The sequence below is a fragment of the Camelus ferus genome, chromosome 21 (assembly GCF_009834535.1).
Source record: "Camelus ferus isolate YT-003-E chromosome 21, BCGSAC_Cfer_1.0, whole genome shotgun sequence".
NCBI lineage: Eukaryota > Metazoa > Chordata > Mammalia > Artiodactyla > Camelidae > Camelus > Camelus ferus.
In genome coordinates this window covers 22,972,921-22,991,649 of record NC_045716.1, presented here as the reverse complement: position 1 = coordinate 22,991,649, position 18,729 = coordinate 22,972,921, and the positions used below count along the sequence as shown (strand labels likewise).

The window sequence follows — 18,729 nt, the reverse complement described above, 5'->3', positions numbered from 1 at the left end:
CCTCCTTTCCACTTAGTTGCCCCATCCATAAGAAAGGAAGCTTAGCAGTCAAGGGTCCTTCTTTTGCTTTTCTCCTACCCACACCTATAGTCCAGCCTCCCAGGGCCCTTCCCTCCTCAGCACAGACTGGGATGGCTCAGAGGCCCAGACTACATCCAAGTAGAGAAAGAAGTTGCCCGTTCTCTCTCTGCCATCAGGATGTAAGGGGTGGTTTTCCTTAACTGCTTTTACTCCAGATAGGCCTGTGGTTACCACTGAAGCCTGTTGCTCTTTTGCCAGCCCCCTTCATCCTTCAGAGCCCGTGGCATCCATCATGTGCCAGTTCCTCCCTGTTCCTTTAAAACTAGGTTTTCACTTCCTCTGATTTTTCCCCGAATAAGCTCTCTTGCTTCTCCTTCCATACAAGCCTCCTGGCCCCTATTAGAACCAATGGGTTCTGCCTTCTTCCTCCTCTTCCTCAGCTCCAGGAGCTGGTCTGCCATGTGATGATGGGGAACCTGGTCATGTTTCGAAAAGACTCAGTCCTCAATATACTCAGTAAGTGAGCAAACCCTTGAGGTTCTCTGGGAGGAGAGATGGGTGGCAGCCCTGTGTGTTTTCTAGTAACTGGAAAGCTGGTTCTGGGGCTGAGAATGGGGTAGAACCTCATTCTGCCCTGCTGTGTGGTCCTGGGCAGTGTCTCTCTAGATCTGTTTCTGGCTCTGTAAGTTGGAAAGACTTCCTCCTGGCCCTCCGGCCTTGGGGCTGATGGGAATACAGAAACTATAGGAAGCCTTTGGAAATAGGCTTTGTGTGGAAAGGGAAAGTATCTGTAGACTTAGGATCGCTGTCGCCAGCCCTGTACCACCCCTGCTTGGGGCGCTGGTGTCAGTGGATTGTGTGTGTGTGTGTGTGTGTGAGAGAGAGACAGAGAGGGAATGGGAATATGAATATGAATGAATGTGTCTCTTCAGTCCAGAGCCTGGACTGGGAGACCTTCGAGCAGTACTGCGCCTGGCAGCTCTTCCTGGCCCACAACATCCCCCTGGAGACCATCATCCCCATCCTGCAGCACCTCAAGTACAAGGGTGAGTAGGGATGTGGGCAGGGAACGTGGGGGAGAGGACACTCGCAGTCTGGCTGCGGCAGGCCTTAGGCCTCTGGGCTTCTTTCTAGATGAGCCCAGGTCCACCACGCCCTTCCCCACCAAAGTGCCAAGTTTGGAGAGGCAGGCTCCTGTCAGTCACCTCTCCTCTGAGAGTAGCTGAGCCCTTCGGGCCGGTTCCAGGCCAGGCGCTGGTGGCTTGGGACCTCACAGGAGTAGGGGAGGAAATTGCTTTTCCTGGTTTCTTGTTGAAGATTATCCTTGCTCCTTCCAGTGGCCATTGGTTGGGGGATGGGAGAGGTGCCAGGATTTCTTCCTGGAATTTCACATTCCTCTGAACAGCCTCTCCCCTCCCCCACAGAGCACCCAGAGGCCCTGTCCTGCCTACTGCTTCAACTCCGAAGAGAGAAGTGAGTTCCACCCTCCAGGTTCTTTAGTCCTCAATCCCAACACACCAAGAGATGCTGCCGTATGGTATAAAGGGCTTCTGTGCTGCTCCTCTGGCCATGTTTTTCCCTATTGTTGACATCTGCTTCTTCTGCCCTTCCCTCAAAGAGATTTACAAATAAGCAGCTCCCCTGGGATCTGGGCTTCCTCTCGACTTTACCCCCCTGCCCACCAGGAGCTGCCCTCAGAGGTGGGGACCGGACATCCCTGTTTCCTGCTGCCACAGCAATTCTAATCCCTGGTGACTCCTGCTCCCCTCCCCCACACTCCTGAGGCCACCACATGGCTACTCCGAGAGGAGGAAGGGTCAGGGTAGAAGGGTCACACACCATCCCCTCCCTCAACCTGCAGAGAGCAGAGCCGGCTGGACCCCTGTGCGCCCTACCAGGGGCAGAGCGTAGAGGGAGAGAAGGCAGAGGCCCCTCCCTCCAGCAGCAGTTTTCCAGCAGCCCCAGATAAACGGGGTAACAGCTGTGTATCTTTTCCTTCCTACCTTCTTGCCTTCCTTCCACCTTTTCTCTTTTGCCTGAGACACTAGAAATGGTACAGCGTGTCCGAAAGGAAGTGCGAAGGCTGGGGGGCCTTGGGGGGCCTCCCAGCCCCCTCCTCTATACCTCCCTTGGGCTAGATACCAGGGTGGCTCACAGCTCTAGTAGGGCAGTCAGTGGTGGGAAGCGGCATGTTCACACACCACATGCTTGTTCTTTTGCCTCCCTGGCCCGTTTCCTGACTGTTCTGGGCAAAGTGGGGGATTCAGTGGGCCTCCATCCCAGCACACCTGCGCGCACACACACACACACACACCTACCACCACACAAACTGAAGAGTCTCACTTCTTGTCTCCTGGCTTCTGCAAAGGATGAAACCAGGCATTCCTTGGCCCAAAGAGAAGAGGGAGAGAGATGTGAGAGTAGGAAGCTACAGCGAGTTTGGGGTGGGGCAGGGGTGTGGAGGCTGGGGTTTGGGGGGAGAGTCGGTGGGAGAGCCCCAGTGGTTCTGAGGCCAGCTGTGCAAGAAGGGTGTCCCCCTTCATGCCTCCAGACCCAGTGAGGAGATGGTGAAGATGGTGCTGAGCCGGCCCTGCCACCCCGATGACCAGTTCACCACCAGCATCCTGCGGCACTGGTGCATGAAGCACGACGAGCTGCTGGCTGAGCACGTCAAGTCCCTGCTCATCAAGAACAACAGCCTCCCGCGCAAGAGGCAGAGGTGGGACACAGCCCCGCGGGCGCCCCAGGCCCCAGGGCGGTCCCGTTTGGTGTCCCGTAGGTCCCGGCCTGGCTTGTGGGCGACATCTAGTGGTGTGAAGCTGCCTGGCAAGCAGGACCACTGCGGCCCCTTCCCCTCTCCCTCGTGTTTAGGCACACCTCCTTCACCCTGCCCGGCCGCTCCCAGCCCCTTCTCTGTCTTAGGGAGGGACCCCAGTGGGGACAGGCGTCTCGCCCTCCTAGAGCCCTCACTGCGAGCTCAGACTCTGGCTCCTGTGACTTCCCACAGCCTGAGGAGTTCCAGCAGCAAGCTGGCCCAGCTAACTCTGGAGCAGATACTAGAGCACCTGGACAACCTGCGTCTCAACCTGACCAACACCAAGCAGAACTGTATGTTCTCCTGCCCCCTCCGAGTCTAGCGTGCTGGGTGCTGCCCTGGCTCAGACAACCCGTGGGTCCGGGTGGGGTAGAGGCAGGAGAAAGTAACCCTTGGGTACCATTTAACAAACTCCCAGACACCTCACTGTTCCTCCTTCCCCACTCTCCCTTCCTTCGTCTAGTTTTTAGCCAGACCCCAATTCTGCAGGCCCTACAGCACGTCCAGGCGAGCTGTGATGAAGCCCACAAGATGAAGTAAGGCTCCTTGCGCTTTTGGCCTTGGGAAGTAGTGGGAGAAGGCCTGGGGAAACCGGGGGTGCTGGCAACACAAACTTAATGACCAGCAAGACAATGGGGTTGAAGACAAATAAGAGACCGCAGCGTGGTGACCGTGGAGGATGGGAGGACGGCCGTGGGGCCGGGACGCTCTCCTTCGAGAGCTTGCTCTCTCCCTAGGTTCAGTGATCTCTTCTCCCTGGCTGAGGAATATGAGGACTCTTCCACCAAGCCGCCCAAGAGCCGGCGAAAAGCAGCTCTGTCCAGCCCCCGAAGTCGAAAGAATGCCACACAGCCCCCCAACGCTGAGGAAGAGTCAGGTTCCAGCAGTGCCTCGGTGAGAGCTCTGGTGGTGTAAGCCGTGCACAGGAGGAAAGGGGGGCGGGGTGTGGGCAGAGTTGGGGCAGCAGCTGCTCAGGCTAGTGCTTTCTCCCCCACCAATCTCTTCCAGGAGGAAGAAGACACAAAACCGAAGCCCACCAAGCGGAAACGGAAAGGGTCCTCTGCAGTGGGGTCTGACAGTGACTGAGGCCCTATGTTCCCCATCCCACCCCCAGTTGGACTGCCCTCCCCTTCTTGGTGAATCAGAGGTTAATAGGGGCTGGGGAGATAGTAGGGGAAGCACCCTGTCCCCATCCCAAAGCTCACCCTGTGAGAAGGATGAGCTGCCTCCACTGGCCTAGCCTGAGAAGCTGCCGTGCAGCCCCCAGCCCCTCCTCCCTCCTCTCTGGGGCCTCCAGCCCCATCACACTGCTGCTCCCACTGATACTTGGGTTCCCACTGAAGCCAGAGGCTGTACAAAACCTGGACTGTGGTGGAAGTCTTCAGCCCCCTCCCCACTCCCCTGGCCTCTGCTCCCAGTCCCCCAAAAGCTGTTTCAACAGGAGAAATGGCAAAGGGGCAGCTGGCCAGAGAGGTTAGGATGAGAGTGAAAACTGTGTGGATGCCCCTTCCAGCCTCCCCCTTCAGGTCTTGGTTTGCTCTGAACAGGCATTTTATAGTTGCCCCACATACACCAGTATGAAGTGGGCATTTAATCTGTGACATGGTCCAGCTGCCTTTTCCTCTCCGTGGGGCAAATGCCACAAGTGTTCGGGAAGAAACCTGAGAGGGAGGCCACAGCGCCACCTCGGGTGCCTGGGAGGCTTGTGTTGGCCTGAGGTCGGCACCTCAAGCTGGCCCAGGGCCCCGGGAGTCCCAGAGACATGCTCCCCAGAACTGTCAAATGGTCCCATTTCCTTGATTCTGCCTTCTTTCTTTTTTTTTTTTTTTTTTTTTCCTTTTTTTTGGCAGAGATAATTGCATTTTAAAAGTTGTTTTTAAATGACAATAAAACAAGCCAGAATCTCTTGTGCTGGAGTTGCTGCCCCCACCTACCCTGCGCATGTACAAGTGGTCTCAATTTAATTGGCACCCCCTCTTTGTTGCTTCACAGCTTCCCCTTTTCCCTTCCCACCTGCCCCTTTCTTGCCTGGACCAGGAGGGGCTTGGGTTTGCCCACCGCCCCCCACACCCCATCCTTCTGGCTACCACTGGCAGTGCGGGCCAGGCACCGACCTGTCCAGGCAGAAATTGATGCTGGCACCATCTCCCCAGTAGGCTCTGTCCTTACCTGTCTCAAGAAACTAGAGGCTTCCAGAAACTAGTGTTTGTCATGCTCCGATGCTTAGCAACTGCTGGAGGACCAGCTGCTTGGGGTGAGGGATGCTCCCAGCTGGGATCTTGAAGGACAGAAGTGTGCCTAGTCGAGAGAGTTCAGATACAAGGTAGAAGGGACCCTCTTCCAGTCTGGCCACTTGTCCATCCATGTGTACCAGCAGAAAAGAGCTCCTTGGCTGTGCTTTTGTTCGTAGTCCAGGGAGCTTGGGTGGCAGGCTGAGGAGAGGGGAGTGAAGTTTGAGCTGACTGCAGACAGCTCCTGTTTAGCCTGCTAATCTGTCTTTTACAGAATCCAGGTTCTCCCCTCAAAGCTGCTGCCCCTTCCTTTGAAAGTCTGAGCTGCCGTAGGGCCTCTCTTTTCCTTCTTCTCTCCTTCCCCAGTTTCTTCTGCCCCAATTAAAACTAGGATGGAAAGCATTTGCTGGCTGGCCCTAATTATTGTACCTTTGCCCAAAGGGAGGGGCCTCCGCCGTGGCCCCTCCAGAAATCTGGCCGTCTGGGCCTCCACCTTTCCCCCTGCTTAACTCAGCCCCACCCATCTCCTGGGGTTGCTGCTGCTCCTGGCAGCTGGAGGGAGGGCATAGGTCTGGCTATCTCTCCGGGACTTGGGGCACCATATGGGCAAGGGGCCGAGTTCTTAAGTCTCTTTTGGGAGAGAGCAGGGTGAAAATGGGATGTAAGAGGGAAAGATGGACTTGGAGCCTGAGGCCCTGGCACTAAGGCTGTGGAGTCCAACGTCCAGCCTTGCGCAGCGAAAACTTCAAAAAGCCCGGGGAGCCGAGGCGACCCTGAGATAGAAGGCGGGAGCACCGCCCAGGATCTGGTAGGGTGCGGGCCACGAGTAGCCCGGGACGGAGAGCGCCTAGGGCGGAGCGTAGCTGTGGGGAGGGCCGGGAGTGCGGGGCCGGCCCCCGCTAGCCCTCCTCCCGGGCCTTTGCTCTCCGCCCGTGGGGAGGGGGGCTGGGTGGGAAGGGGCGTGTGCCAGAGCGCGCGCTCCCGGGAACGAGAGGTCTAAACGCTAGCCAGCGGCCCCAGTTTTTCGGAAGGGAGTATCAGGGCAGTCTGCGAGCGCCTGGGGCCAGACAGGGCCGAGTGGAGGAAGAGGGCACCATGGCCGCCCTCCTGCTGCTACCCCTGCTGCTACTGCTGCCGCTGCTGCTGCTGAAGCTGCGCCTCTGGCCGCAGTTGCGCTGGCTCGCGGCGGACTTGGCCTTCACGGTGCGCGCCCTACGCTGCAAACGGGCTCTTCGAGCGCGCGCCCTCGCCGCGGCTGCCGCCGACCCGGAAGGTCCCGAGGGGGGCTGCAGCCTGGCCTGGCGCCTTGCGCAGCTGGCCCAGCAGCGCCCCTCGCACACCTTTCTCATTCACGGCGCGCGGCGCTTTAGCTACGCGGAGGCCGAGCGCCAGAGCAACCGGACTGCGCGCGCCTTCCTGCGCGCACGAGGCTGGGACAGGGGACCCGGCGGCGGCGGCACGGGGGGCGCAGAGGAAGGCGAGCAGCCGGCGCACGGCGCTCCAGACGTCGCGGCCGGAAGCGGAGCGGCGCGGGCCGCGCGGGAAAGGGATGGCGTGGCCCCCCTGGCACCTGGGGCCACCGTGGCGCTGCTGCTTCCTGCCTGCCCAGAGTTCCTGTGGCTCTGGTTCGGGCTGGCCAAGGCCGGCCTGCGCACGGCCTTTGTGCCCACCGCCCTGCGCCGGGGTCCCCTACTGCACTGCCTCCGCTGCTGCGGCGCCCGCGCGCTCGTGCTGGCGCCAGGTAAGGCTGGAGCGCTTGGCAGATGGGGGCGGGGCCACCCACGGAAAGGGGCGTGTTGCGAGCGGCAGCGACCGGGTGGGCTCGGAAGCGGGCCGCACGCTTTTCCTGGGGTTCAGAAAGGGTGGAGAGAGGAGTCTGGGTTTGCGAAGGGATGGAGCTGAGTCTCTGGTTCTCCAAGGATTTCCGAACAGTCGCGCTCCAGATCCCAGACCCGTGATGGACGTCCGCATTCCAGTCTCACCCAGGAGCAATAATACGGGTGGGAGGTGGAGGGGGGGAGTGAATAGGGTAAAGTGTGGAGAGGGCCTGTGGGTAGCGGCAGAGACATAGAGCTATGCTTTCCCACTCCACCCAGAGTTCCTGGAGTCCCTGGAGCCTGACCTGCCGGCCCTGAGAGCCATGGGGCTCCACCTGTGGGCTGCAGGCGCTGAAACCCATCCTGCTGGAATCAGCGATTTGCTGGCTGAGGCCTCAGCTGAAGTGGATGAACCAGTGCCTGGATATCTGTCTTCCCCCCAGAACATAATGGACACGTGCCTGTATATCTTCACCTCTGGCACGACTGGTGAGGGCTGGATTCAATGTTTACCTCCTAGAAACTAAGGTCAAGGAAGGCAGGGGTCTAAGAACAGGACCTGTGACCTCCTCTGCTACCAGGCCACGGCTTCAAAGCCCCCAGAGAGGGTTCTTAGCCCAGCGATCATATCCCCTCTCTCGCCAGTCCTCCCATCCCTCTTCATTTCTCTACCTCTCTGAACTTCCTCCATTTCTAAGACAGCTTGGCTTGTCTTCTCAGTTTCAGTCTTGCCTCTGTGGCTTTCTGTGGGAAACCCAGCAGGGACAAAGAGGGACACCAGGCTTGGAGCTCAGACCCTTCTCCTGATCTCCCCCACTACCCCACCCCCAGGCCTCCCCAAAGCTGCTCGGATCAGTCATCTGAAGATCCTTCAATGCCAGGGATTCTACCAGCTCTGCGGTGCCCACCAGGACGATGTGATCTACCTCGCCCTCCCACTCTACCACATGTCTGGTTCCCTGTTGGGCATTGTGGGCTGCTTGGGCATTGGTCAGTCTCCCCCACCCCAACCCCCGATTCAGTCCTCCAACAAATGCTCATGCCAGCAAACATTAAATATCCACTGTGGTACGCTCACCTGGGGATGCTTCCTGAGCCCTTCAAGGTAGAGAATCCAGGGGAAGGAGGAGGCAAGGCCTCCTCTCCAGGAGCTCCTGGTACAGTGGAGAAGCATCGCCTTCACAGACCTGCAGACTGGGCAACTAAGGCAGCCATGCAGCTCACAGAACTCCAGGGGCCAGGGCAGGGGAGAGCTGTGAGTGGCAGCCCAGGAAGAGGCAAATGGAGAAGAGGGTTGGGACTTGGAGGCAGGCTTCGGAGGATGGATGGCTTGGGGATGGGAAGTGGGAAGAGGGCATTAACCTCTCCAAGGCACAGGTGGGAAGGAAGGAGGGCCAGCTTGGCCTGTGCAAAGTGTGAATGTCACAGCCAGGCCTTTCCCAGGAACTACACTACAGGGGAGGCTAGTGCCTGGGAAGGAGGGGGTCAGGACTCCCCAGCCCTTAACCTCACCTCCTTCCTTCCTCCCCTCCCTCCCCACTTCTGGCAGGGGCCACAGTGGTGCTGAAGTCCAAGTTCTCGGCTGGTCAGTTCTGGGAGGACTGCCAGCAGCACAGGGTGACGGTGTTCCAGTACATCGGAGAATTATGCCGATACCTTGTCAACCAGCCCCCGGTGCGTGGGCACAGCTCCTTGCAGAGCCACGGAAGGGAGATGGGCAGTTGGCAGGAGCTGCCGAGACAGTTGTCTGGGAGTTGGGGGGAGAGGAAGCAAGGAGAAGAAAATGGCAAGAAAGGGTATGGGGTGCTAGGACTCTGATGTTTAGGGCATCCAAAGGAGGTCACAGTGGAAGGGATTTCTGGGGAATGTGAAACAGGGCTCCACTTGGAGGAGCTGGCATCTTGGCGTTCAGTCTCCTGCCCCTCTCCCCACTTGTCTCAGGACAAGGCAGAACATGGACATAAGGTCCGGCTGGCGGTGGGCAGTGGGCTGCGTTCAGACACCTGGGAGCGTTTTGTGCGGCGCTTTGGGCCCCTGCAGGTGCTGGAGACGTATGGGCTGACTGAGGGCAACGTGGCAACTTTCAACTACACTGGACAGCAGGGTGCTGTGGGGCGGGCTTCCTGGCTTTACAAGGTGAGTTGCAGGAGGAAACTGGATAACCCCTGGAACAATGTGGGGGGCTGGTGGGGCGGGAGCTCATGCAAACAAAATGACCCAGTGCCTGGGTCTCCCTTCTCCCAGCATGTCTTCCCCTTCTCTTTGATTCGCTATGATGTCACCACAGGGGAGCCAATTCGGAACATCCAAGGGCACTGTGTGGCCACATCCCCAGGTTTGTGCCAGGTGGTGTGGGCAGGGGTGGTGAAGCTCGCAAAAGAGGTTTGGATTTGGAGAGTGGGGCTGGGGCTAGGAGGCTCTGGGGAGGGTGGGCAGCCACCCCTGACTCCGGCAACTCTGCCAGGTGAGCCAGGACTGCTGGTGGCCCCTGTGAGCCCACAGTCGCCATTCCTGGGCTATGCTGGGGGGCCTGAGCTGGCCCGGGGAAAGCTGCTGAAGGATGTCTTCCGGCCTGGGGATGTTTTCTTCAACACTGGGGACCTGTTGGTCTGCGATGACCAAGGCTTTCTTCGCTTCCATGATCGTACTGGAGACACCTTCAGGTATCTGTCCCTAACTTTCTGATCCCTCTCCTGGGCATCTGAGCTCTGACCCAAGTCCTCTAAACCACAGTTCCCTAATCTGCCTAACTCAGCTCCTCATCTAACCTACCTCAGACCTCCTAAACACTCTTCCCTGTGACTGTCTGGCACCTCACCCTCATCTCTGACCTCTTTCCCTCCCCACCAAGCTCATAAGGCCCTGAGCCCTGACTCCCAGTTTCAAATCTCCGCTCTCTCACAGGTGGAAGGGGGAGAATGTGGCCACGACCGAGGTGGCGGAGGCCTTGGAAGCCCTGGATTTTCTTCAGGAGGTGAACGTCTACGGAGTCACTGTCCCAGGTGCCTGGGCATGGGAGGGGTCACCCAGCCCACCCAGCCCAACCCCCTATTACTTGGGCACAGGGAGCATGAATCCTCGTGGTGACTGGCTACCATGGCTGACCCTGCCCCCCACACCCACCAGGGCATGAAGGCAGGGCTGGGATGGCAGCCCTGGTTCTGCGTCCCCCCCACTCTTTGGATCTCGTGCAGCTCTACGCCCATGTTTCTGAGAACTTACCACCTTATGCCCGGCCTCGATTCCTAAGGCTCCAGGTAACCAGCCACTCCTGCTCTGACCCCTCACGCCCTCTATCTGCAGCAGTCAGTGCCTCCCAGACCCTACAAAAGGGCCCCCACATAACGTCCTCTGTGAATAGAAAGGACAGTTCTTTCCCAGACACATGCTTTTCACCCATTTCATCCTCCAGGCCTGGCTCTTCACTTCCCTGTCACCTCCTCCCCTAAACCCTGGCCTCATGCCCCCCTTCCCCAGACCTGCCCCTTGACAAAACTCAGGCAATTCACCTGAACCCGTGGGGCAGAACACCCCCTCCTTCAGCTCCCTTTGACACCTCCCCCTCCCCAGGAGTGTCTGGCCACCACAGAGACCTTCAAGCAGCAGAAGGTTCGGATGGCAAAGGAGGGCTTTGACCCAAGCACGCTGTCCGACCCGCTGTACATTCTGGACCAGGCTGGGGGCGCCTACCTGCCCCTCACCCCTGCCAGATACAGTGCCCTCCTGGCTGGGGACCTTCGCATCTGAGAGCCCTCCACACCAGGGCACCTGAGGGAGAGACTTCGTGGGGCGGGGGGATTGCAGGTGTATCAGTTGCTGTCAGGGATTTTTTTTAATACCAGATTTGTAATCATTTTGTAATAAATGTGGCCAGAGACAATCTGGCTGTGTCTTTCTGATCTACAGTGTCTGTCTTCCCTGTCTGTCTTGGAGCTTTTCCTCTGACACTTTCTACCAGCACAGAGCCACAGGCACTCCTGCCCTGACTTTAAGTGGGCCCGAGCCCAATGACTGGAACTTGGTGTTTTTCCCTCAGGTGACCCCATGTGAACCTTGTCCTTGGAAAACCCCTGGTGACTAATGACTGTGTGTGCTCATGTGTCTCCTGTCCCAGTTTCATGGAGGGCCCACACTGCTCTCTCTGGGGAGCTGGAGGACCCAAGCGGTTGGTGTAAATGGCAGAAGTGAACAGAGGCCCAGAAACGCTGCCCCCTGTGGCCAGCTGAAACATCTCCACAGACTCAGGTGTGGCTGGGGCCTGGGGAAGAGTCTCACCAGGCAAAATAAAGGTTTGATTTTGGGGAAGAGGATGCTGTAGCCGCCCCTCTCCCATCAGGGCTGTTTTTGATAAGCCAGTCGGTGACGCGGAAGGGTGGGGCCACAGCCTCCCGACTCAGAATTTCCTAATTTTACCTTCTCTTAGTCCTACCTTATCCCCAGAAGGAGCAACCCAGGTGGGGGCCCTCAGGTTCTGGGGAGAGCGTGACTGGAGGCCCTCCTTGGAGCAGGGCTCAGAGTGTGTGTGTGCATGTGGTGGCAGCGGGATGAGGGACTCAAAAAGAAAAGGGCTTTTCCTTGGCCCCTGAATGAAGTGTCAAAAAGGTTAATCATCTAAAGCTTGAAATGATGAAACTGCTGCTTCTCTTTGAACTAAAATCCCCCTCTGTTTTAAGCTCTGGGTCCTTGACATTTTCTGCTACTTTCCCCTGGGTTGTCTTTCCCCTTCCAATGCCTGTCCCCAACGTGAAAGTTCAGTGGACCTGCCTCATCACCAGCCTTGGGTCCCGATGGCCAAACCTCCTGTTCCAAACCGCGCACCTTGTCCCACTCTCCACCAACAAACCCAGCTCAGCCTTACTGACAGACCAGAGGTGCACACTGAGGTACAGATGATGTCTTCACACACTGACCAGCAAATGAGGAATTAAACCTTCTGCTCACCTCTTTAATCTGCTCTAGCAACAATACAACGGTTAGGGTATGCCTGCGGTGGCGTGGGATGGTGCCGGTAGGTGCGGTGCTTGGCAGCTGCCCTCTTATAACCTTAATTCAGCCCAGGTTTCCCAGGACTATGTGCTGAGCAGCTATCTCCTCTCTCGTGGAATCACAAACCACTTTCTTTTCCCCACAATCCCTGTTTCATTTGGTCTAAATCTGTGCAGTATGGCAGCCGCCAGCCACACGTGCCTAGGGAGTACTTGAAATGTGTCTGGTCTGCAGCAAGGTGCGCTGTAAGTGTCAAAAACACACCAGGTTTCGAAGATTTAGCACCAAAAATAAAGTAAAAGTTTCATTAATAATTGTTTTCTACTGTTTACATGTTGAAATACTATTTTGGATGCATTGGATTAAATAAAATATATTAAAATGAACTTTACTTGTTCATTTTTACTTTTGTAAATGTGGCTACTAGAAAATGCAGAATTACGTATTAGCCACTGTTAAATTTCTACTGCGTAGTGCTGGCCTAAATCCTGTCCCCACTCCTTCTGCAGACCCACAAATACCGGGTGTAACATGTGAGCTGTCTCCACATCATGCCTGCCTTTGAGCGGCTGAACTTTCCTAAGGACAGGGAGGGGAGGGGCTTCTTCTGTTCCAGTGGGCGGAGCCAAGTGGCTGAGGCTGGCACTCTGCCCTCCAGACAGAGCCGCAGCTCTGAACCAGCTTTGTGGCAGAGGCTGTATAACTGGTGGTAAGAATGGAGAGCTGCAAGAAGGCACACTTTGGATCCAAAAGAATTAGGTTTTCTATTTACTACAATTAAAAATAAAAATAAACTTTAAAAGGATTTTTCCTACCAAAGAAATCCAATGAAAATAAAATGGAATTATGAGATAATTTGCAAAGGTGAAATAGGTTGGTCCTCAAGTGGTGCGGCCCTTTTCTCAGGATGCTAGTCCCTGAGATGTTGGGACGCTGGAGTGGAAGAAGTGTGGAGCCAGAGATCGGCTTCACACCACCCTCGAATCAAGGTAATATTCTCAGCTTTGTGTCTGTGGATTCCCCGGGCTACTTAGGCATCGTGTCTTCGACAACTACAGAAACCTGTAAAGGGGCACTGGGGTCGGCAAACCATGCTTTTTTGCAGCCAGCGAGCTAAGAATGGTTTGCTGTTGTTGTTGGGTTTTTTTTTTTTTTTTTTACATGGTTGAAGAAATCAAGAGAAGAATATTTCATGAAATGTAGAAATTATATAGGATTCAGATTTCAGTGTCCAGAGTAGCTTTATTGGAACAGGCCACACTCATTCCTTTATCTATTGTCATGGCTGTTTCTGTACCACAAAAGCAGAGTTGAGTTAGTTGTGACAGAGACCGCATGGCCTGCAAAGGATAAACTATTTACTATGTGGCTCTTGAGGGAAAGACTGTCCACCCCCGTTCTAAGGCTGGTCCAGCCCCCGAAACAGGGCTCCGGTATTCCCCGCGAGCACGGAGCGGGAAAGCAGCTGACAGGGAGCGTCGGAAGCCCGGGGCGATGCGTGCTGACCGTTCCGGGGGCTTGGCAGAAAGCTCCCAGGTGAGGGGCTGCCTGTGCCCACTAGGAGCGGGGAAAGGGACTAACATGCCCCATCTGCTCACTTCCGAGCAGCCACGCGCCCCGGGCGGCCACGCGGAAGCGCGGAAACTGGGCCTCGGGGCGCAAGCGCAGATTGGCCAGAGAGGCGGGGCAGACCGAGGAGTGGGCGGGGTCGTCCTGCATGGGCGGGGCCAGCCCCTCCTCGCCTTCCAAAGCAGAAAGGCGCTTACGCACTTGTGCTGCCAACGCTGTGGCAGCCACTCCCGGAGACGAATGGAGGGGCGGGGATAGAGTACCTGGAGTTCTCTTTGGGCGTCTAAGGAGCAAACGCGGGGAGAAAGTTTTTTTTTAATTGGGATATAAATCATATACCATAAAATTCACCATTTTAAAGTGTAAAGTTAAGTGTTTGTAGGATATTCATAAATTTGTGCGACCACAGCCATTTATCTAACTTAGGACATTTTCATCACCCCTACCCGTTAGCATCCCCTGCTCACCCCAATTCCTGGCAGCCATCAATCTGCCTTCCGTCTATACGGCTTTACCTATTCTGTACATTTCATGTAAATAGAATTATATAATATGTGACCTTTTGTGTGCCAGTGGCTTTCACTTTTCGAGGTTCCTCCCTGTTGTGGCATGTATCTGGACTTCATTCTTTCTTATGGCCGAGTAATAGTCTATTCGGTGTATGTATATACCACAGTTTGCTTATCCATTCATCAGTTGATGGAATTTGAGCTGTTTTCACTTTTCGGCTCTTGGAATAATACTGCTATAAACATTCGTGTACAAGTCTTTGTGTGGCCATAATATTTTCAGTTATCTTGTGGGGAGGGTATAGCTCGGTGGTAGCGTGCATGCCTAGCATGCATGAGGTCCTGGGTTCAATTCCCAGTAAGTACCTCCATTAAATAAATAAATAAATAAACCTAATTACCTCTCCTCATAAATAAAAAAAGTTAAAAAGATAAAATAAAAATGTTTTCAATTATCTTGGGTGTATACCTGGAATTGGAACTGCTGGGTCTTTTAGAAACTCTGTGTTTAATTTTGTAAGGAACTGCCAAACTATTTTCCACAACAGCTGCACCATTTTACATTCCCACGAGCAATATATGAGGGTTCCAATTTTTCTGCATCTTTCCTAACATTCGTTGTTATTTGTCTTTTGACTATTGCAATCATGGTGTGATCTGGTATCTTACTGTGGTTTTAATATGCGTTTCCCTGAGGGCTAATGATGTTAAACATCTTTTCAGGTGCTTACTGGCCATTTGTATATTTTCTTTGGAGAAACGTCTATCCAAATTATTTCTTTGTTTTTTAATTGGATTATTTGCCTTTTTACTGCTGAGTTGTGAGTTTTTTTCCAATATATATTCTGGACTCATGTTCCCTATCAGATATGCGGTTTGCAAATATTTTTTTCTCATTCTGTGTGTTGTTTTCTCACTTCCTTGATAGTGTTCTTTGAAACACAAAGATTTTAAATTTTGATGAAGTACAGTTTATCTAATTTTTTATACAGGGAGAATATTGCAAGAGTTAGTTTTTTACCTAAGGACAAATAAAGACATAAAGATATGTTTCATTTTGTTTGGTAGTGTACCTGTTAATAGTAGTATTGGTGTTATTTGAACTTATTTTATGGCATATTGTATAATAATAAACATATTAGGAGTCACTGTTTCCAGAGCAAGAGAAAAGTTGTAAGTATAAAATAAAATAAAATAAGTAAAATAAAAATCTTGTCACTGAAAAAGCCTAAAAGCAAAGGACAATTTGACAACAGTGAGATCTCCTGGTACCCGGCTCTCTGTAGGAAAGGTTGGTTCCAGATCTGGGGCAGGAAATACTCAGAATGAGCCTTGGGGCATCTTGTGCCGGAAAGCAAACACACCAGAGGATGGGGAACCAGTAAAGGACACTGAGCTCCCATTGCCTAAGGCAGGGCAATCTGGACTGTCAGAAAGATTAATAGAAGGCACTTGAAACACTGAACATACAAAATGTAACCATTCAGACTGGCAGGAAAAGGGACGAGGAGGATAAAGGACTAGAACGGGAGAGAAACACATGGGACGAGCACCAACTCCTTACTCCAACAATTGGCAATTAAAGGAAAGAATCAAGCATTTGTCCCCCCTTTCCTGTGTGAATTTTATTTCAGGGTTACCAAATTGTCCTAGTTGATGAGGGAAAGTTCTTTACAAAAGGCTTCCAGTTAATGAGTGAGAAAGGAATTATAGAAATGGAAAATCACCATTTTGCAACCCCTAATGAAATCGCTGAGGCAAGCAATTATCATCAATGAATAAAACTATTAGATGAAAGACTGATGGGGAATTTTACCATGGAGCAATCTGGTTGTCACCACCTGAAGCCCCCATTCAATCTTAGAATCACTAAAAGTGGGACCACCAGACATTGCTTGCCTCCTGAAGACATGCAGTGTACAGCACACAGCACTGCCTGTAAGGTTTTCTTCCCTAAAAGGGGAGCCTGAAACTGACCAGGCCTCTAGGGCCAAGATCCATTTGTAGAGGAGCATGTTTAATAACACCAAAGAAATCAAACAGATCCAGAATACAGGTAATTCTGCTAGAAAACTTACCCAGTCTCTTCAACAACTCAATATATAAGAGGTGGGGAGTGGGGATGGGGCTTAGGGGACATAATCAAATAGAGTGTAGTATATGGACCTTGTTCCAATTTAAGGGGAAAAAAAAAGAATAAAAAGACATTTCTGAGACACTCAGGGAAATTTGATTATGGACTTGGTATTAGGTGATTATTAAGAAATTATTGTCATCGTAATAGGAAAGGAACTTTGTATTCTATTACAAGTTAATCACTAAAGGAATGTTGACTATAAGCTTAAATTATATGTAATGGTCCATCTCTGGGAACCCTGCCTCCCAGGTAATGGGCATTAAGCTAAAATACCTTTGTTTAGATCACAGGAAACATCCTGACCAGGCCCACCTGGGAATGGTTGCAGGAAGAAATTAGCACATGCCTTCTGGAGTCTGGAGGGAAGCAGGACTTTACCCCCTCCCCTTTCAGTATAAAAGCAGCCTGAATTCTAACTCAGGGAAGATGGTTCTTTGAGACACTAGTTCACCATCTTCTCAGTCTGCTGGCTTTCCAAATAAAGTCACTTTCTTTGCCCCAACAACTCATCCCTCAATTGGTTGGCCTGTTGTGCAGTGAGCAGTATGAGCTTGGATTCAGTAACAAATTTTGGCAAAGGCAGCCAGGAGCCTTGCTGCTCATGGCCAGCCATCCCTGTTTGGGGAATTTTCAGGTAAGTCCCAGCAGATGCTGGGACCACTTGTCCGGAGGATCTCCCCTGAAGCAGAACCGGCTGGCCCAGTGTTTGGCAGTTGGAACAAGGAATCAACATCTGGGAACCACTGGCCTCAACATAGGAGAAGTCACCGTGGTGTGTATAGTTGAAAACTTTATTTCCTCTCCATTTGGGGCTTTTTTCTCCAGAATAAGCCAGTTTGTTTTGTATTTGAGTGGGATACCATGTTGGAGAGAGGAAATACTTGCTGGACTTCAGCTGATTTGTGAACCAGTTTGTTTCTCTGGATGCTAGCATTTGTGTGTGCCTTTTGTGTTTTGTTTGCCTTTTGTTTCTGTCTTTAAAAATTGGGGTAATGTTTCAACTATCTTTAAAGAAATTCCTCTGGGGCACATTTTGGATAAGTGATCTGATTACAGCTATGAACCCATGACTGAGAGGAAGATATTTTATTGTAACAATGTGTGGCCACAGTACCCTGTTAGGATCTCCACAAGGGGTCTAAGCAGGGTTTTCTTGGGACCCTGTGTACCATGTGCTGTCACCCTTGCTGTGTTAACTACATTGTTTGCAGTCTCCTGTGTCATTGGTCTGGATCCAACAGCTCTCCAAGAAGTCACGTTGCATGGGGGTTGAGTTGATGCTTCTTGGCACATGTAAAACCCCGAGATCAAACTTGAGGGTTTATTTGGGGTTTTCTGTTTGTTTTTCAGGTTTTTCATTTCATTTTGTTTTGATACCATTTCTCCTTTTATAGACTGAAGTCAAATGGAGGAAAGGACATTCCTGGGGAGAACAGAAAGGTTCCACTTGGTTCCTAAAATCACCAAAAGCCCCATCCCAGACCTCAGCCTGGCTGGTGGATGCCAAGGCAAAAAAGGTACGTTTTTAATGGTTAGAGATGATCAATTGTTGTTTATGGTTTTACAGTGGCCTTTGAATGGCTCCATAGCTATTCTGTGAAGAAGCAGAGAAGAATGAGGAAATCCTCTATGTGCAAGCATTTGTGCTGGAACATCAGGGTAGGAGAAGGTCACAGTTGTCACCTTACAGTAAAAGAAACCCAAGGGAAAATTTGTCATACGGGAAGAAAAGAAAGGGAACAAGGGTGAGGATATGTTGCTCCAATCTTTGGCCGAGCCAGCTGTCCCAGCTGCTGCAGCCTTTATGCCAATATATCCACCACTTCCACTGCCTCCCATTCCTATCCAGCCCCAATTCCCAACACTGGGGCTCAGGAAGTGGCTGAACTGGCTCCCCTTCCTTATAGGGGTCAACTAGAAAATCCGGTGTTGGTTGCTGGGGCACAGGGTCCTGGTTTGGTATCACCATCTAAGACCCGACACGGCACCCAGTTTGGACCAGGAGCCACTCCCAGGGCAGGGCGGTTTCCCTTAGCCATTATCCCTTAGGGGGCCTAAGTGCAAACAGCCGGCCTGCTTGGTTTCTACAGCCCTTCTCCACCTTAGACTTGTTTAATTGGCAACCCTCCTTACAGGGAGGATCCTCGAGATGAAAGAATGATCTTTGATGAAGCAAGGGAAGAAGCACACCAGCTCCACCTAACAGACCCAAAGGTACACCTGAAGCCCACCTGGCAGTACCCACAGCCAAACAGGGACCACCCCCCCCCCAATGAGGGAGGAAGGCCCTTATTAGAGCACTGCTGTGAGTGCATCTTGGTAGGGCTTTGAAAAGGGGAACCAAAGAAAAGAGTCTGAACAAAATTCAAGAAGTTCAGCAAAAACCAAATGAAGATTTATCAGGCCTACAGACGTTGTACAGATGCAGATCCTGAGGCCCCAGGAAATACTAGAATGGTCAACTTGACCTTTTTTGGGCAAAGTGCCTCAGATATTGGGAAAAAGTTGCAAAATTTAGAGAGTACCTTTTGGAATGAACCTCTCTCAACTGCTAGCAACAACAGGGAACAACAGAAGACAGAAGATGCAAAAAGAAAACGCCACTTTTCTGGCAGCGGCATTGGCTTCCTGGAAGGTGAGTCAC

At 52.9% G+C, this 18,729-nt stretch overlaps 2 protein-coding genes across 3 annotated transcripts in view; both read left to right on the top strand.

Annotated features, from left to right (window-relative positions):
* The window catches only part of INTS3 (integrator complex subunit 3), a 34,175-nt gene extending 28,706 nt beyond the window's left edge, over window positions 1-5,469 (top strand). The window contains 8 exon segments of the mRNA XM_006177189.3: window positions 462-537; window positions 954-1,067; window positions 1,446-1,494; window positions 2,573-2,740; window positions 3,029-3,129; window positions 3,300-3,372; window positions 3,574-3,730; window positions 3,845-5,469. Of these exon segments, the coding sequence (XP_006177251.2) occupies window positions 462-537; window positions 954-1,067; window positions 1,446-1,494; window positions 2,573-2,740; window positions 3,029-3,129; window positions 3,300-3,372; window positions 3,574-3,730; window positions 3,845-3,922 (816 nt within the window). The 3' untranslated portion in view covers window positions 3,923-5,469.
* Window positions 5,470-5,918: 449 nt separating this feature from the next.
* Window positions 5,919-10,783, top strand: SLC27A3 (solute carrier family 27 member 3). Of its 2 annotated transcripts, none has more exons than XM_032464217.1 (10): window positions 5,919-6,808; window positions 7,164-7,373; window positions 7,716-7,874; window positions 8,434-8,558; window positions 8,925-9,020; window positions 9,129-9,219; window positions 9,349-9,547; window positions 9,789-9,886; window positions 10,011-10,141; window positions 10,455-10,783. In XM_032464217.1, the coding sequence occupies exons 1-10, from the start codon at window positions 6,163-6,165 to the stop codon at window positions 10,629-10,631; spliced, it is 1,932 nt and encodes a 643-aa protein (XP_032320108.1). In that variant the 5' UTR covers window positions 5,919-6,162; the 3' UTR covers window positions 10,632-10,783. The 2 variants fall into 2 exon arrangements, with proteins under 2 accessions (XP_032320108.1, XP_032320107.1); XM_032464216.1 differs by having other exon boundaries at window positions 5,921-6,808; window positions 8,826-9,020.
* Window positions 10,784-18,729: the final 7,946 nt, after the last annotated feature.